Genomic DNA, 19,515 nt, shown 5'->3' with positions numbered 1-19,515 from the left:
CTGTGAAACCAGGAATTGTCTGTGACACCACCACATATTATCTTGGACGGAGACGTATTGCCTCCCTGACAATATTAATGTACTGTAGTATATTTTACACATTTTATATACTGCACTTAGTTCATAGAAGTTTCACTCTATTTTAGTTTTTAATCAAATTTGTTCTATCCTTTGCTTACTGTAGAAAATTGGATGACTACCAACACAAATTAAAATGTTTTATAGACAACAGTAAGAAAATAAAGATTATAAGAACGAGGCATATTGTTAAGAGAATAATTTTTTTTTGCAAGATAGAAATAAGAAGCTTGATTAATACATGCATTTTGAGAAATTAATAGTGTAGTTGTCTATTGATGAACGTGTTATAAACTTATTCAATTGATAGCATGTCTATAGTTTTGGTATACTTTTAATAAATGCATTATCAGCAAAGAATACAGTGCTTGAATGAGGTGAAATTGAATTGTTCTACAAAATAAAGAGTCTGCTTCATTGGCTATGTTTAATGTTATAAGAACATTGACCATAGTTTGGAGAAATGTATAATACAGTAAGTTGAGAAACACTGGAATAAAATTAAAAAAATAATTAGTTACCTCAGAGCTCATGAAGTAATGAGCAACAGAATTGTAAAAATTGGCAAATTCGGCAAAGTGGTTGGGCATGCTCTCATGTCCTGTGGTCAATTTTGGGGTGGCTTTTACACTTTTTGAACATTGTCTGTGTACATCCACTATTCTAGTAGCCAGAACCCTGTATTACATTCTCATCACCACATATTCAACCAAGGTTTTCATCACCATTTCCTTATTTTCAATTGACAGAACATGTTGTTATGAACTTTTACATAAGCAAACCTCAAAAACTTCTTTGGTTTATACATATGCATTTACTAATTATCAGACATCATAGTGTTACAGCAGAACACTACTGTGTGCCAATGTGTTATGCATTAGCCCCATATAATACAGCCCTTATTTCCTAGACATTACCTTCTGATACTTTCAGACAAGAAAACTTTAAAATAACAAACAGGTTTGGAGGAGAATGTGACTTAAGGTATGAGATACAGAGTGCCAAAAGTACATTGAATAATTTTGCCTTTTTCCATATAAGACAGTTATCAGAAGAACTGTGAAACAAAAAGGTTTTGTTCTAAAGGTATGATGAACTGAAGGATGTAATGAATACTATCACATTACAATAAAAGCACACAAACATTCACTACAACCTTTTCTTGGATCTCAGTTTTTGTACAAGAGGAGATTCCACATTCCATTGCCTGGGCATTGGTTTTCTAAAAAAAAAAAAAAAAAATCATTATAACAATTATATAAATAAATAAACATCATATTTACATTAAAAGACTTGCAAAAAATGTTGACCCAAATACCCTAGTTCCTTCTATCCTAAAGGTCCATCCTATCCTCTTTCTGATATTTTGCTTATTGATGTAGTTTCTTGATGTAATATTACTTACTGTTGCTCCGGTGACATCAGATGTAGAATACTCTCTTCTTCCTCCACATCCTTACCTCCTGTAACCAGAGACAAGTTTCAACATACTCACACTTCTGTTAACTAGTGCTGGAGTCTACAGTTATTTATAGTTTCAGTTGTAAACAGATATCCTCAAGTTCTTTTTATTCTGTGAGCGAGAAATAACAAAATTATGCATGGTCCTTAACTTAAAGGAATAGTCCGGGTTCAATACAAGTTAATGGGGGGGAGGGCAATTTTTGTGTGTTAAAAGTTTAGCCAGAAGCCGTAAACAATATGCATTTTAACAAGGTTTTAATGTGATAAAATTGCTTACTAAACTTTTCTGTGTAAATGTATTTAAGTGGGACGAGTCGAAATTTATTTTTGTGGTAATCAACATAATGATCTTAACTTTGAACCCGGAACATTCCTTTAAGCCAGCTGAAGAGTATGGACAGATGACAAAAGATTTCAGCTCAAGGTCACTACTTCTAGATCTGTGTATTCTACCACAAACTCTAGCTACTTGCAAAGCTAACAATGTTTATGGGAGTTTTGATAAACACCCTTTATGGTATAAAAAAAAAGATGGTGATAAAACCGGAACAATCTCGTGAAACCATGAAACCAAAATAAAGAGCACATAATCAAACTAAAACTCAATAAGTAGGACATAGGAGGACAAACTGTGCTCAATGTAACACTTTTGCATAGACACACTACAGTTTTGGAGTACGTTTTAAGCCTTGAGATACCTAGTGAATTTATATGATATGCTAGTGGATATTGGATTATGTTACAATCGATACAGGTACAGATCCATTAGTCTTAGGGTAAATATATCTTTCAAATTAGTCATTTAGTCAGAGTTTAGTTTGGGTGAAAGCTTTCCAAACATGAGTGGGCATATGCTAACTGCACCAGAGTCCACTTTAAAAGGTAGTATGTAAATGGAAGACTTCAATCTAGTCTACATAACTGCCATAAACCCAAAGCCAAATCAGATCACATTTAGCATGCATTTAATAGCAATAATAAGCTTAGTCTTAATGAGATGAGCTAAATATCAGCATAACACACATTAAATGGAAAAGACAATAAATGCATATTAACATACCTCTTCCAGATTCGCTGCAGATGGCACTAACTTGCTCTCCAAATGTCACTTCATGCATGCTCGCTATAAAGAATGAGAAAAGGGCTCAAAAGTTGTAGGACCAACTACATTGTAATGTTCCCATCCCAATAAAAAACAATATTCCAAGGGTTTTACCTGCACATTTCAGGCACCATGGAATATTTAAGAGCTTATAGTCAATATGACAAAGCATTTGCAACCCATTTTACTATCGTAATGTTACTTATTTCAGAGTGAAAGATAATAAGATAAAAAAGTAGAACTTGATTTCATCAATCGGGAACTGACAGGATGGTAAAATTAGATCTTTGATACCAGAACAGGACAAGACCAATAAGCAGTCTTTGTGATATCACCCTAAAATGAAAGACCTTGCAGAGGCTGAGAGTTATTATATTTTGATAAAGGATTAGGAAGACAACATTTTTTATTTGGAGTAAAATACATTGATAATTTGTGCACAATAAGAGCAGAAATGTAAACTAAGTAAATATCCATAATAAATGCAGCCATATGAGCAATGAATCTTACCCTGTGGGGTACTGATAGCTCTCCCAACCTGTTTGTTTGCTCGTCCTGTCAGTGGGAAGAGGAACAGTTCTATAAAATACATTCAACTGACAATAAAAGTTTAATATAACTTAATTAATAATAACGCCAATAATGGCATTAGCTCTAATACAGCTAATTACATTGGTACTAAATCATCTTTATAAAAGTTAACACTAAAATGAATTTCCATTTAATAACTCACTGTTGACTTTAATCATTCTTTATACAACAGTTGGTTCTGGCACTCGACTCTGATTGGACAAGTGCCAAAAAAAAAAAAATTCTAAACATATTTCTAATAACAGCACTGTAATGCTTTAATGTTTGTATCAAATCACTTGATATTAACTTCTTGTTTATAGAACTGTTGTATAAAACAAATATCGCACACGCAACCATGCTGTTGTACTGAATATCATCATAGCCAAGATGATATTCAGTACAACAGCACTCTTTTTTTCGTGTGATATTACTTAAGTATAAGCAATATAATTTTTCTGTTGCTGGCAGTAAAAAGGCTGATATTTGCTTTACCTGTTGAATACACTGTAGGAGAAGAACGGCTCCTGACTGGGGTTACCATGCCAGCAAAAGTCCGACGCCTGAGAGAAAGAACCATGTGTAAATAAGACATGCGTCTTCATCTTTACAGGCAACAAGTGCTTATGATATCATTACTATAATGGTATTGGGAATGTCTAACTAGGTAGGCCAATTGCCTGGTTCTTGGGATGTGGCTCAGTTTCACCTCAGAGAATCAGCAGATTTAGGGGTTTGTGCGGGTCCTTTAGCAGCGTTATGACGGAGAGGGGTGGCAAAACCTGACTGATGCCCAGCATTTGCTGCCTGGGCAGGAGAAGCCACAGCACTACCCTAAATAGTGTTAGAGAAAGAGAAAATTCAAGTCATTTTTATTTGTAGAGGTTGTCAATCACCAGCAGTAAGTCATTTGAAGACTGTTGTTTATTTATATTCCTGTCCAAGTCTGACAATATGAATGCTGCTTCTCTTTGATGTGTGTGTGTGTGTGTTTGACTTACATTTCGTTTGGGTGACAGTGTGCAGCTGGCCAGTTGGTTCTCCATCTGCTGTTGCTCTTGTTTCTCCTTTTCAAACTGCTTCAGGTTATATTCCACCTCTGTAGCCAGCTGCTCATCAGCAGCAAACAACTCCTTCACTTCTGAGCGATAGTCCTGCATGGTTACCTGTCACATAGAAACAAGTTTATCACTTAACACATAATAGCTTGTTTATAGGAAAAAAAAGGTTCTGTTAAGCATCTGAAGTGAAGCACTAACAGAGAAATACATGGTTAAAATATATATCATGAATAAAAGAGTACTCGGTAGCGACATCAATGATTGTTCATGAAAACATACTTGCAAACCCTATTTTTGTACCTGCATTAGGTGCAGGACAATGTGCTATCTAATCAAGTTTTCATGAGAGTGCTAAATTTAAGTAAAATATTTGTTCCAGGGCAGCAACACACAACTGGATATTAATGGATCCAGTCCATGCTGCTGAATCATAACTGCCCTAACATGCCAAAGTGATTAAAGTTCAATTTACTGCTAAATTGAGAAGAAATGGCACATTTATAGTGCATTTCAATGTCAGCAAGTACTATGTGTGTAGTGTTTTGTAAATAATTTTTAACTTGGACTATGTTGTTTAATATTATTTTGAGTATGGCGCAGTTTCCAATGAAGTGAGGTATGTCAACATAGGCAGATTCAATTTGTGGATTAAATTTTTGTTATAAAGGATGAAAATGAAATCTTTAATGAAACAAAATGTTCAAAAATATAAATGAAAAACTATTTGTGTAACTCGCATAGTTTTCCATTAAATTTAACCCAAATCATTATAAAATAAAGATTATTTACTCTAGCCATCACTGGATGATATATTATGTATATGCATCTTTTATATAGCCTTTTTATTTTCAGTTACATGTCTTTCTGTGGTTTGACAGCTTGAATGAAGCATCTTCAAAGATATATATACAGGAAATTGCATAATAATTTCTAATTATTCATTTTGCGCAGTTATACCAGTTTCATACAATAACCTGCAAACTCATCAACATCACTTTCATTCTTGAAGTACCAAAACCTTCGTAACTTGTGTGCATGCGTCCTCCTGTGCAAAGAGCTCTAAAATACTAGTCCTGTGTTGTGAGCCTTATAGGGCTAGGCGATAGGGCGATGTATTCTGATATCGCCAATGTCTTACAAAGATCCAGATGCCAATTACGAACAGACGATGATTGACAATATTGAGAAATGGCAAAACCATGGATCCGGGCCGTGGGTGATTGTTGGTGCCAGACGGACTGGTCTAAATATTTCTGTAATTGCTGATCTCCTGGTATTTTAAAGCACAACAATCTCTAGAATTTACTCAGAATGGTGGCAAAAACAAAAAACATCCAGAGCGGCAGTTCTGTGGAAGGAAATGCCTTGATGAGGTCAACAGAGAATGGCCAGACTGGTTCGAACTGACAAAGTCTATGATACTCAAATAACCACTCTGTAGAATTGTGGTGAGAAGAATAACATCTCAGAATGCTATTCTAAGATGCAGGTTGGTGCTGTTTGGGAGCATGAAGGGGACTTACACAATATTAGGCAGGTGGTTTTAATGTAGTGGCTGATCGGTGTATATCTTTGTATTAAAGAAACAAAGACGAAAGTGATTAAATCATAAAGTAATACAAGACATGTTCACCTTGAACCTAAAATTTAATTTATTTTATTTTCTTTAGGCAGCATTACATGTATTACCAAAATGCAATAAGAACACACATTTGGCAGCATTATTTTGGAAACACATTAGGCTTATTTAGTTTGATTTTTATTGTCTTTAAATTTATAATTGTTATTAGTTCTTAAGCTGTAGGCTATTAGTCATTTTCCACCTGTTGTCGTTGACAGATGCTTGCGTGATGGCAAATGGAGAAATTTAGAAATGTCTCTTGTTTATGTTTTTCATGCTTAGATAAATTAATTAAATGTTTAAAGCAAAATCAATAAAGCAAAAAAATTCACCAACCCTCGGCAGGGGTTTGACGATGTAATCATATATCGCAATATTTCTTAATACGATTATCGCTAAAATATTTTTTACATATCGCCCAGCCCTAGTGCCTTACAACCTACTTCATTAAATGTTATATCACCCTTTTGTGTCTCCCAACGCTATTACACCAGACAATAAACATAAGTCCAACTGATTGAATTGGAAAGCATGCAAATAAGGCTTCTAATTTAAATGTTGGCTAAAGTTAATATACTGAAGCCTCACAAATAAATCGATAAAATCATGTGCCACCAATAAACAACATATTGATATTTTGTGACATGTCTAATTACAACCAACTAAATAAAAATACAATTAAAAAGGCAAATACAAAAATAATAATAATAATTATTATTATATTGTTTCAAAACCATAATAACCCTAGACACAAGACACAATGCAAAGGCCAAAGACATAAGTCTGGTACATAATACAACAATTAATATAGTATACATAATGACCAAAAAGTTTTTGTGAGCTGTGCATCACCTGAAGGTAGGCCATCAGGTGTTTTAGAACAGGTGAGTGTTGCTCTTCCAGCATATTCTTCAGACTGATGATGATAGGAATAACATTCTCCACAAAGTTCTTCTTCTGGACCTGCACATAGAACAGATGGCAAGTTCAACAAAGATCTGAGGCTTGTTCAGTTTCCACTTGTAAAATAACCGTTCACCCAGAATTCACCTGCAACACATTTCCTAACCTGTGAGACCAACTTTTTCTGGGCCACTTGTAAAACAGCTTTAGCCATGGCCATCTCATCCTCCTGAGGTTCCTCTCCTGCTGTTGGGCTGCTCATGGCTGTCAGCTTCATCTCCTTCAGAGAGAGAACATCAAATGTGTCTGCTAGCAACTCTGAGCCCTCAGAGTCCAGAGGCAGCTCAGAGTCCACAAAACTGGCTGGAGTAAAGAGCAATATACAAGTGTCACCTCAATGTACACAGCAAACCATAGTTTTTTGTGCTGCTGCTAATAATAAAAAACTTATCTCATAGCCTGAATCAAAGATTACAAAAGCGAGATAGTTGGCACCACAAACTAAATAAATTAATTGCCACTAAAAAAAAAAACTTTGTGCTGTCCACCCTGGATGCACAAAAAACGAACACACGGTGTGACCAGCGATCTCCGATTTGTTAATGAATGGATCTTAAGACAAACTTTCGATCACGTGTGATCTGAAAAATGTGCACTCAAACATATATCTTCGAAAACAGAAATGTTATTACACATTATCCATATACAGACAAGGCAGTCAGCAAAATCGAGACATGTCCATCAGACATTTTGGAACAGTTCTTAGAAAGTACTAAACGTGTTATTCGGCCAAGCGAGCCAATAATCTCAAAATTGTCAAATATCGGTTGAGTAATCGGTTTAGCCAAAATATTGATGCATCATTAATAAATGCTATAAAACATCCCAACATCTATAAAACAAACAGGTCTCTTAGCAGAAAATAAACAAAGAGCCCTCACCGAGGATGTCCTGGCAGATTTTGGTTGTGATATTGAACCGCTGCTCATCAGTAAAATTTTTCAATAGGAACTTGTAGATCCTGAAACGCTTGCCTTGATTCTGTGGACCTCTTAGAGAAAACCTGCTTTTCTCACTGCAAGAAAAATACACTGAACTTAAACTTATAACATTCAATATCTGTAAATATTCCTCTTATGAGTGGCAAGGAACCATCAGATTTTCTGGAGATCATTTGATATATAATTTCAGTATGTACCTCTCAGCTTGAGGGAATTTATTATATTTCTTGTGTTTTTCATAAGAGTTGAAGTGGAAAATGCACTCAATGAAGTGCTGGGAGAACATGAGGGGACTTTTCTTAAGCAGGAGGTCAACCAGGCAGTACTCACAGAGGCTAAACAACAATGAAATGACATTAAAGTATTAAACAAACAAAATAACTATGTTAGGCTTTTTATGGTTTTATTTGTCGTTTTGTTGCCGTTGCATTTCTTACTCTGCAATAGAAGGATCTGGGTCTACGAGAGCAACAGCAAACCGGAAAAACAGTGCACCTTTCCATTTCACATATTCCTCCTGTTAAAGAACAAAACAAAAGGCTAATGATGCCACTGATAATCTAACATGATAACTGCTGGTATAATGTACGTTACTGAAATCAGATTAAATTCTGTAATAAATTAATTTATAACCTAAATGTAATTAGCATTATGGAATATTGTTCTGACAGAAATGACTGTGGTACCTTTCAAAATGACGCATACAAATAGCTTGATCTATTGACAATTTAAAGTTTAATGGTGAAGGCAACATAACACTTTTACTCCTTACTACTGAAAATTTTACTTCAGGACAGGATGCCTTGCAGAATTTAACTACTCTCATTTCTTAAATTTTTTGTATATATATATATATATATATATATATATCTCAATTGATCTTACAGATAAGTATTATACTTTTAAGAATATAAATAATGTTTTTCCTGGCATGGATATAATAATTTTAAAATACTGGATATTTTCAGGTTTTCCATGGCCATGAGAACATGTTTAAAAACCTAAAAAGGACAATTTGTTGTCCATATTTATTTAATAATAAACAAAAACATTTCTTAAAACAAAAACTATAAAAAGAGCTTTCAAACTGACAACTGAAAGAAATACTTGACAGGTGAAACCTTTTTAAACACATCTAATACATTATTAGTTATTTTTGTTATTAAAAGCAGGACAGTCCTGGAAAATATGTTTAATAGTAAATACTATCCTACAGGTGGTCGTTCACCTTTCAATAAAAACACATTTGTAAGTCTTGAATGACCCATGCAACACCTTGTGTATACAATTTTATCATGTCTAAATTCAAAAGGAAAGCATCCCTTATTTAAAAAAGGCTTGACTTCATATAGTTTGTTATGGACACAGTCATCCCATTTGCCGCTTTTATTTTTTTTTAGACATAAGGGTTCATTATATGATTGAAATCCGATGGTGTACAAATACACTTTTAGACAATTATTGGGTGTTCCGTCTTTTAAGATTCTAGCACTTAAAGGCAAGATTTTGCACCTGCGCAAATTCCTTGTATTGTCCATCTCAAACAGTTTTATATTGTATTGCAATATAATGAGTAACTAATTACTTTAAAGGGATAGTTCAAAAATAAACATTCTCTAACCAAATGATCAGAATTCAAATTTTTGTGTGAACTATCCCTTTAAGGAGTAACTCGCATAACACAAAATGATTCACAGTATATGATATCGAAAGACTGTTCTGTATACTGTATAAGAAGAAAAAAGTGCTAATGCAGAGGTTAGTCAAAACACTATGGGGCTTATCCCTGATCACAAGGGTGTATACACCTGCAGTAAGTTGGTCAGCATGATGAGGGTCTGCTCTCTGACGATGGGCTCTTTGTCTCTCAGGCAGGCCGAGATGTTGGGGATATATCGGGTCACTGTGTTGGTGTAGCGCACACAGAGATCGCACATCACCACCACCACATTACTGCGCACGGCCAGCTCTGTGCCCACCTCCAGCTCCCGCGCAAACACAGGCAGATACTTCAACATCAGCTCCTCATGCTGCAGACACAGCTTACCTATGAGACCGGTAGAGAGAACGAGATCAGATCACCATCAGATTATGCTAGATGCTTTTTTTATGTGTGTGGTTGAATGACATGAGAAACAGCATAAGTCTAAAGAGAATGTGTGTGTGTGTGTGTGTGTGTGTGTGTGTGTGTGTGTGTGTGTAAATTATACACACCTAATGTGATAACAGCATGTGCCCGGACCACTGCGGGCATGGAATTAGGCTTGAACTGAGACAGAGGCTGACTAGCTGGTAGCACATCTCCTTCAGTATGAACTGGAAATATAAAACAGCAAAAAAGTAAACAAGCACATCCAAGAGACAAAAGACGATTTAACATTAAAACAGCATTTAAGCTTCTGTAGCCACAAGTTTTCGAAAAATGATCTTTTTCAGATTAATCGGACTGACACGCGAGAATGCTGGAATACAGGTGCACCTATTCCAATCAAAAGTAGTTGCATGGGATCACCTGGTTGCTCTGAGGGAGTGAGAATGGACTGAACCAGAAGGAATATTCTTTTCCCCACTTTAGAGGCGCAATGGAGAGAAGCTGCACCAAGTGTATAAAGATATTTTACCTGGGATAGAATGAAAAAGAGAAGAAAACAATATATTTTCTGAAGGCAAAGGTCAAATGTAAATTGAAAACATCCTTAATTTTAATGGGTTATAGTCTTCAAGATAGGGTTTTGTGTGTATAGTTAAAACAAGTTTTTGGTTAGGATCTGGTTGTCAAAAATCAGTATATGAGCTAGGGCTGTATGACAGTATGTATTGTGTGAGTGTAGACAGCTGTATGTTGGGACTGCTTTAAACTATTTATATGAAAACGTTGAAGAAACATTGAGTAATGCAAACAAGTGTTAAATAATATGAAGCTGTATTTGCACTGTTGCCAGACATAATCATTTATCATTATGAATAGTCTTATCTGTTTGAATCAATCATGTTAAAAATAGAGAAAAGTACCATTTATTTGTAAAGTATTTAATTCACTGGATTATCCTAAATTAAACATTACCACACTGTAACTTCATATAAACCATTTTTTGTTGTTGAATTTCCAACAATATAACTATATTGTGATATAGTTACCATGATATTACTCAAAACCATGAACAGGATATTGGGCATACTGCCCACTCCTAACTTGAGAATATGTTGCACCCATAGAGTTAATATCAGCTCTGTCTTACCAGCAGGTCTTCGTTGATGTTCTCAGCTCCCTTCTCATTTAGAATGACACTGGAAAGATATGACTCACACACGGAGACCAGCTCTCCACAGAAACGATCCAGGAACCCCTGAAACACACACATTCAGAAAGTAATAAAGAGTATACTGACATATCTTGTTAAAGCTTCTTGACTATGGCTTGAACTTACCAATGTGTCTTGAGTGTTGTCTGATCTTCCAAATCTGACCAGCGTATCCACACAGGAACTGATGACCTCCAAAGGTAAGCTGAAGCTTTTCAACCAGCCCATCAGATCATCTGCACATACACAGGATGAATATGTACATAAAATATTTTTTTCTTTGGTTTAAGCAGTTTTTGACCATTTCAATGACCGTATGTTTTTCTTCAACAGTCATTTGTAATTACTTGATAACAATTCTTAGAAATGGTTTGATTCAGACCAGTTCATTAATGAATCATTAAATTCAAATGGTGAACTGGTCAGGGTTCCCAATCTTTTCAAGGCACAGTTTTCCAGGACAATTCCAGGACCTTTTATGTGCCCAACAAGTGTAATATTTAAGCAAAAATGTATATATCCATTTAAATTGATCTTTAACTTTGGCGTTTTTTGACAGTTTCTCACGTCCAGATAAGAATTTGCTACATGGCCCAGTGTGATTTTTAATTCCTGTAAAACTGTGATTAAAATAAATAAATACATAGTCTGTATGTGCTGCACACTTCAGAGTGCTCAGCTCTGTCCTCTCACACACATAAGAGTGTGCGTAATGATCATGATGACTTGTTTTCAGTGCATGAGCGGCCAACTTCACACGTTCATTTTGAAGTGTGCATCACTATATATATATTCAATTAAATCACATACATTTGCGGTTTAATAATAACACTAGGACATATTAAAATTCACTGAAGCAGTACTGTACAAAAGTTTTAGGCACTTGAGTAAAAAGTAGCTTAGTGAGGATGTCTTCAGAAATAATGACATTGTTTTCATTTATCACAATGTCATACAAAGTCCAATAAACAAAAAAAGCTAAATCAATATCCGGTGTGACCACCTTTGCATTTAAAACAGCACCAATTTTCCTAGGTACACCTAGGGTTGTGCCGATGGACGTGATGGCTGACCAACATCACGATGTAGAGCCAACATCGTGATGCCACGCCCCTTTTGCGAGTCTTGCTAGTGTGACTCACTAATCCTAGTCTCTTCTATAGTTAACCTAAAAACTTTGCAGGGATTGCTCTGTAAATTAAATTCAGAATATAACTAATGCATATATGCTATTTTAAATACTGTAGTATATGCCAGAGATGTGACGTGTTAGTCTGTGAAAATACCGTGTCAGGCAGGCTACACAAATATTGATCTTGACATTGTTAGCTTCTTGTCTTTTTTTTACATGTCTTACACAGTACATTTAGATTAAAATATTTTATGTTGTAGGCTACAAGAAAATAGCCTTTATTAATTAATTATTAGTAGTTGTAGTGTCTCAGAAAATCTTGCTCATTGTCACATAGCTCTTGTATACACTGAAGCAGCAGTTTAAGATAAACCCAGACCAGCGAACGTCAAATAACTTTTGTCTGGTTAATACTTTTAAAGAACAATTTCCTTGGCCATAAATCCATAATGTCAAATCAAATGAAAGAAACAAGGTGAATATGAATAACACACATTTATTAAAACATAGAAGAACAACAAATAAAGAACAGGAAAACGGGAACAACACTCAGACCGAAACTCAGCATTAACATTTCACTTATAATTAGCAGCACAATTAACTTCAGCACAGGCTACAAAATAAATTATGTTATTGAAATATTGTAAAGTGGTCATATGAACTACAAATGAACGTTTAAAAAATAATATGCAAAATCGAATAGCTCCAGAACGGATGGCGAAAAATGCGTAAAGAAGTCTAATATCTTTCACCATAGACCATGTTTAAATTTCAATGTTTCTGGCCAGAAATACCAACATATTCACTTTATCTGGTTTTAATAAGCTGCGGATTGGAGTAACTACACTACCCGCTGTGCTGAAGACCCGCTCTGATGGAGTACTGGTAGCACATATGCACAGATATTTCCGTGCTAATCTTGCCATGAACGGAAACCTTTTGTCGTTCGTTTTCCACCAAGTCAGCGGGTCCTCTTCCCCATCAATGACCATTTCCTGCAGGTACATGGTCATTTCTGCCTTGACCTTTTGCTCATCAGTGAGTAAAATAATGAAATTATAGTTTTTAAGTGGAAAATAGTATTTATGTAAAGAGATATATTAAAATAAATAGTGCACAACTCTTCTTAAGTGAAAGCTAAACGAGTCATTAGTTGGGTTGGTAAAATAACGAAATTATAATTTTTCATATAATTTTTGAAAATTATATGAAATTATATAATCCCCCCCCCACCCCCGACGATATCATCATCCATCGCGATGTTTTACTGTCAACATCGTCAACTGCCAATTTAGGGGACATCGCCCAACCCTAGGTACACCTGGACACAGTGGTTCTTGGTTGTTGGCAGATAGGATGTTCCAAGAATCTTGGAGAATTTGCCACAGTTCTTCTATCTATTTCAATTGCTTCTCTTTATGTAATCTCAGACTGACACTATGTTCAGTGGGGGCAATGCAATCTCTTGCAGAGTGCCCAGTTCTTTTATGCTAATCTTTTCTATTTGTAAAAGTAATGTTTGTGAGTCTAACATTTATATTTCCTATTGACACACTGAAGCTGATGATATAACCATCTTAAGACAAATGCTTTTGTGAAACATCTTATGTGCCTAAGACTTTTGCACAGTAATGTATATACATATATAAATATATATATATTGTGAAAGAGAGAACATCAAATTTATTCACACACTATGTATTTTCCCGGACAATGAAATGCCCGACTGGAAGAGAATGCACAAATGAAGCAAGTTCTTTGCCAGAGAGAAGTTGCCTTTAACAACTGTTGTATAGCCATATTTCAAAAAGTTGAAAAACACAAATTTCAATTGCACTTAATTTCTTTCCAGTTTTATTTGAATTTTTAGTTAAAATAAAGTTCAGAATTTGAAATCAAGGTGTCTTGCTTTATTGTGTAGGCTTAACTCTAACACTGCTTAACGAAAATTACCCTATAGTACCACCTAGCGTTCAACCGGTTTTTGTCGGTTCGAACATGAACACCTTTGGAACAAATCTACTTTTATATTTCATTTAATCACTGAGAAGGTTTACCTGCAAAATTAGTAGCACCAACCATCACAAGCTGCCTCAAGAATGGACACAGAGTAGCCGTATAACACTTTTTCTTGAGCAGAATATTGCACTACAGATCGCTAAGTTTGTTCAAAGGGGAAAGTGAGACGTGCATGGTTGCCAGATTGCAAAAATAAGTATAACATTAGGCGGAATATTTCCAATTTGCGCAAGTATAAATCTCAAACTGGGGGTGTTTCGTCTCTTATCTGGCAACCTTGAGCATGTTATACGCTTGTGGAGACCCGTGACGTCCCAATGCAAGTTAACTGAAATATTCAAGGAAATATAAAAACGCTTTTACAATAAATGAGCCTGATCCAGCCTGTGGGCCGTATGTTGCTCATGTCTGCTTTAGCTGTTTGCGAGATTATAATTAAATCTACGTTGGCAGTCCTAAATAGTCTATACCTTGGGCGGCCACCGAAATATCTTCAATGGGAGAACCATGGTATTGCTCTTTCCCTGCTGTCCGCGACCTCGTCCGAATAGACCAGTTGAGAAACACTGCTTAAACACACTCTAATGTCAGACACCCTCGCCTCTCTCAGACATTTTCTCCACTGCGCGTGCGTGCGTGTTTGAGTGGGTCACAAGTTGACGAGTCTGACAGGCAGACAAGGAGGAAAGGAGATGTGAACGCGCATATGAGATTCTCTGACCCGTTGCATATTTTTCTCAATACCGTAGATAAGCATATGTACATGGTATGATGACCGTCAATTTTCAAACCGTGGTATACAGTGAAACCGGTATACCGCTGCACCCTAGTACGGGCATACGCTTTCTACGGAAAACCCGAGGGGATAAATACACAATCAGACACATACTGTACAGAGGGCAAAGTTCCTTTATGAATAACATATGTTAACATTTTACGTGGTACTCATCTTATTTTGTTGATAATATATTTCAAATTCAAATCAATGTCATGTCCATTTACTTATATATTTTGTAAGAAACCATGTAATAAGCAGAATAGATGTACAGTCGGATGATCAGTAAAATAAACCCTTTGAGGGTAATAAAAGATCTATGATCACCCTGTCAGGCTTTATTTTGCAATAATGACCAGCTGACTTGTACTGGCACTAGAGGTCGACCGATATTGTTTTTTCAGGCCGATGCCGATCTTTTGAAATCCGGGTCGGCCGATGGCCGATTAATGCAGCCGATTTATTTTGGCCGATATTTGGCCAATATGTGCTTGTTTTTAACCTCTTATTTGAACCTTTTATTTGTAAGATAAAATGTAACACAAATAATTACTTAAGATAGACAACATTTCTCAACAAATACATTTATTGAACACTTGACACTTAAATTAAAAATGTATAATGTAAAAACATATTGTATAATAATGTATAACAAATATATTAAATAAACAAAGCAGGTGTTACGAACTGCTCCGAGACACGAAGGTTGAGATCCAAATGCAGCTTTAATTAAGGGGCAATCCAGACACGTAATCCAATATTCAGAGCATCCAAGTCAGCACAGGCATAACTAGGGATGGGTATCGTTAAGGTTTTAATGGTATTACTATCTTACCGATACTGCTTATCGATCCGGTACTTCAACTGTATTCTTAACGGTTCTTTTTAAGATAAACGTTATATAGGCAGATTAGGCACAGTGATTTAATTTCAGGAAGGTCTACTAACATTACTGTTCAGGTGTGGTCTAAAAAGAAATCTAATAATCTAGTAATCAATTGTAAAATAACACTGCATAGTTTATCATAGATAGATTAATGCTTATTAATGCATAAGTTATTAATTCAAGAGCTGTAAGTGATTTTCTCTTTGCCTTTTGTTGTTTGATTCGCAGTAATGGCTCAATCGTCGGCATGTTTATTAGGCTGCTTCCCCTTTAAGACCGAGTTCAGATCTAATAGACTCCTGATGGAGCATATTTTCTCCCAACTACTTCCATAACTACGTCCATTTAAGACATAAACTGTGTTTAAGTGAATCTCCAAGTCGGTCGTTTAGACATTTTTGTGTATAGTTGATCGTTTAGATGCGCACATGAAACCCAAAATAGCCTATACTTTGCTTGTCTTGTTGCTGTCTGTTTCGGAGCGCGTGCCGCCTTGGGAACGGTATCTCTTGCGCTCTTTTTATTATTAAACGCGTCCCGCAATTTAGCAACAGTAGCTAGACTGCATTTTACAACAATAACCGATCGTGCTGATTCTGACGTTAAGTTTGAGTTTTAGGGAGAAATGTCAGTGCACCGCTGTGAAGGGAAGGGAGTTGTGCTAGACAGAATGCGAATTATGTATAAATATTATTTTTATAATCTTTGGAAGGCGAAATATAAAATAAAATCAGACTAATATCACAGATCTAAACCAGGCTACGTTTGAATGTTTAGTTCTGTCACTCATTAAGCTGGGCTGTGTTGTGCTCGCTGTGCGCGAGATCTCTCTCTCTCTCTCTGTCTCTCTGACTGCGAATAGCTAAATTGCATCACAGACAAATGGTTTCATAGAATTATTATACATAGAAATGGCTGGCGAGATAAAATAACCTTCTCTTTATAGCAATAATACATGTATTTTCTTAATTTCTCCAGTACTGACAGCAGAACCGGTAACGTCCGAGCTTACCAAAGCCAGTCCTTCAATAGCCTATAGCGCGTTGGTATCTTTTTTATTACTTATTTCTCTGCATTGAGTGACAACCCTCTCAAATATAAGACACACAAACAGAACAAATAAAAGTCTCAGATTCACTGTCTGTAATTGCAAAATTCTTGCTTATTGTGACATGATAGCAACCCTTCTGCTGTGATAATGCAACTTCAACTACGCTATCAATATCCAAAGTAGCCGAATGTCATGTCGCGTTTTTTCTCGAAGTTGGCAGTAAAATATCAAAAGTTTTTAATTAAATATAAAGAAGTTATACAAATTTAATCCTTACTGTTTTCTCCAAGGAACTTAGCTCCTTCCTTAGGCACTGGAGGAGGTCTGCTCACTCTGCTGGAAAATGACTCTAGTGGCAGCGTGCGTCGAACACGTGTTCCACAACAACACTAGGCTGCCCACAGATGCGCCTGCCTAATAATCGGCTTGATATACTTGGAAATTGGCCGATGCCGATTATGTAAAAAATGCTAAAAATCGGCCGATTAATCGGTCGACCTCTAACTGGCACATGCACACAAAACTTACCTACTATTCTGCTCTTGGTGTCGTCATTTAGATTAGAGGAAATGTCACCCATAACGCTCAAAATATGACAGGTCATTGTCTCTGAAACAATTGGTGACCTAATAACAGAGATAGAGATAAAATGTCAACACAACCAACAATTAAATAACATAATGTGAAAAACATTTAGACAATATTCATTCACAGTCAATCAGTGATTCAGAAAAACAACAAAATTATTCAATACAAAGACATATATCCTATGGAACTTTCCAGCAATATGGAAAAAGCTAACAAAGGAGTTTCCTGAATTTCACAACAAATTCACATTTCCTGTTTTCTGACCTGACAGTGTGCTCCCAGGTCTCTAGCACGGTCCCGTAGTTCAGTTTGGGAGAGCAGCTTGCAATTTTAGCTAACAGAAGCCAGGCGGCAGCCGCCCTTTCTCCCTCCGTATGAGACAGCAAACTGTTCACAAATGCAGGAGTGAACTTCTGCTGAGGAGCCCACACGCTGAAAGCCTTGCTGAAATATCGACTACAGAAGAGGGAGACATGGGGAGAAGTCAGCGAGATAGGACACGGAAATAAAAAGGGAACAGGAAACACGTTTTCATGTTAACAGATTTGACACACTCATTCTTAAATTAAGTTTGAACAAACAGTTTCACACCATGTCCTAACCAGGCACATGACAAGACTTTCCAGTTTAAAGGTTTTCTCTAAATATATACTGGTAAATAAAAAGAAGTGACTTGCCAACTGGCTGGTAACCTCTTTAAAAAAAAAATATATATATATATATATATATATATATATATATATATATATATAATGCTTGGTTTATTTATCTGCTGCTTGCCACACATAAACCAGGAAATACCATATACCATTTGTCATGGGAACTAAAATATATTATTTGGATGAAATCATGCAAAATACATTTTCATGGCCTTTAAGCAAATATTTATGACTAGTATTTAGTCCCTGGAGGTGACTTATCCTGTTGCACCTGTTTAGGACACAGGTCCCACCGGTGCTACTGACCTGAGGTCTTGACACTTTTCACACATCAGTCCCAGCAAGTCCCAGGCTAGCCTCTGAGAGGTGTCATCAGGCCGATATTTGCCTTGACTCTTAATGTGTGCGAGGATGACATGGTCCAGGCACTCTAGAGCTTTCTCCTGCACAGAGCTCTCAGAGTCCATGACAGCTGGCAGCACTCCTCTCAGCCAGGCCTCCTGCACCTCCCTATTGTCAGACAGAGCCTGGACACATGCCATGTTTGATAGAAATAAGGTTATTGGTTTTCAGAACCACACATTACATTGGTCTCTGACCCTTGTGATTGTGTCAGGTAGGGGTGTGCATGAGTGATTCACTAATCGAATACTAATTCAGCTTTAAATATTTGACTAGTAAAAACACTATTTGAATTAAATTTTTCTTTGTGCCTTTGCCTGACAAAGGGCAACAATCAAACTGCTTCTCTCACCTAAATCTTGCCATTACATACATGGCGTTGTAAAAGAAGTTATGTAACTTCAGAAGACTTGAAATGTATTTGTGTCATTTTCTTTACCATTGATTCTCCCACCAGTGGTCATGAGCTCTGCCACACATCCCAAACTAAAATCATATATAAATATATATCCTCAAAAAGATAAAGGGATTGTTAACACTAAAATGAAAATTATCTAATAATTTATTCACCCTCATGCCATTCCAGATGTGTACAACTTTCTTTCTTCCACTGAACACAAACAAAGATTTTTAGAAGGATATTTCCACTCTGTAGGTTCATACAATGCAAGTGAACAAGGTCCAAAACGTGCTCCAAAAAGCACATAAAGGCAGCATAAAAGTTATACATATGTGGTTTAATCAATGTCTTCTGAAGTGATGAAATGTTTCACTGTACACCTTGCAGTTGCAGTCTACATGACCGATCATTATTTCAAGCTTGATTACACTTACTAGTAGAGTCTGCAGAGTGTTAGATGATGCTAGGAAATATAATTAAGCTTGACATGATTGCCAAGGA

At 36.1% G+C, this 19,515-nt stretch overlaps 1 protein-coding gene across 2 annotated transcripts in view; it reads right to left on the bottom strand.

Moving 5' to 3' along the window:
* Positions 1-401: 401 nt before the first annotated feature.
* The window catches only part of ncapd3 (non-SMC condensin II complex, subunit D3), a 30,254-nt gene continuing 11,140 nt past the window's right edge, over positions 402-19,515 (bottom strand). For both annotated transcript variants that reach the window (XM_052127214.1, XM_052127215.1), the window contains exons 16-35: positions 18,519-18,739; positions 17,818-18,009; positions 17,494-17,591; positions 11,229-11,338; positions 11,040-11,147; positions 10,313-10,421; positions 10,015-10,116; positions 9,609-9,847; positions 8,238-8,317; positions 7,998-8,135; positions 7,741-7,874; positions 6,966-7,162; positions 6,749-6,859; positions 4,216-4,380; positions 3,924-4,048; positions 3,710-3,777; positions 3,155-3,199; positions 2,603-2,665; positions 1,484-1,541; positions 402-1,300 (exon numbers count right to left, since the gene is read on the bottom strand). In XM_052127214.1, the coding sequence (XP_051983174.1) occupies positions 1,228-1,300; positions 1,484-1,541; positions 2,603-2,665; positions 3,155-3,199; positions 3,710-3,777; positions 3,924-4,048; positions 4,216-4,380; positions 6,749-6,859; positions 6,966-7,162; positions 7,741-7,874; positions 7,998-8,135; positions 8,238-8,317; positions 9,609-9,847; positions 10,015-10,116; positions 10,313-10,421; positions 11,040-11,147; positions 11,229-11,338; positions 17,494-17,591; positions 17,818-18,009; positions 18,519-18,739 (2,436 nt within the window). In that variant the 3' untranslated portion in view covers positions 402-1,227. The remainder of the gene's footprint in view (positions 1,301-1,483; positions 1,542-2,602; positions 2,666-3,154; positions 3,200-3,709; positions 3,778-3,923; positions 4,049-4,215; positions 4,381-6,748; positions 6,860-6,965; positions 7,163-7,740; positions 7,875-7,997; positions 8,136-8,237; positions 8,318-9,608; positions 9,848-10,014; positions 10,117-10,312; positions 10,422-11,039; positions 11,148-11,228; positions 11,339-17,493; positions 17,592-17,817; positions 18,010-18,518; positions 18,740-19,515) is intronic.

This window comes from Xyrauchen texanus, chromosome 5 (assembly GCF_025860055.1).
Source record: "Xyrauchen texanus isolate HMW12.3.18 chromosome 5, RBS_HiC_50CHRs, whole genome shotgun sequence".
NCBI classification, from domain to species: Eukaryota; Metazoa; Chordata; class Actinopteri; order Cypriniformes; family Catostomidae; genus Xyrauchen; species Xyrauchen texanus.
The sequence above is the reverse complement of the archived record's forward strand: the minus strand, read 5'-3'. Positions and strand labels throughout refer to the sequence as shown.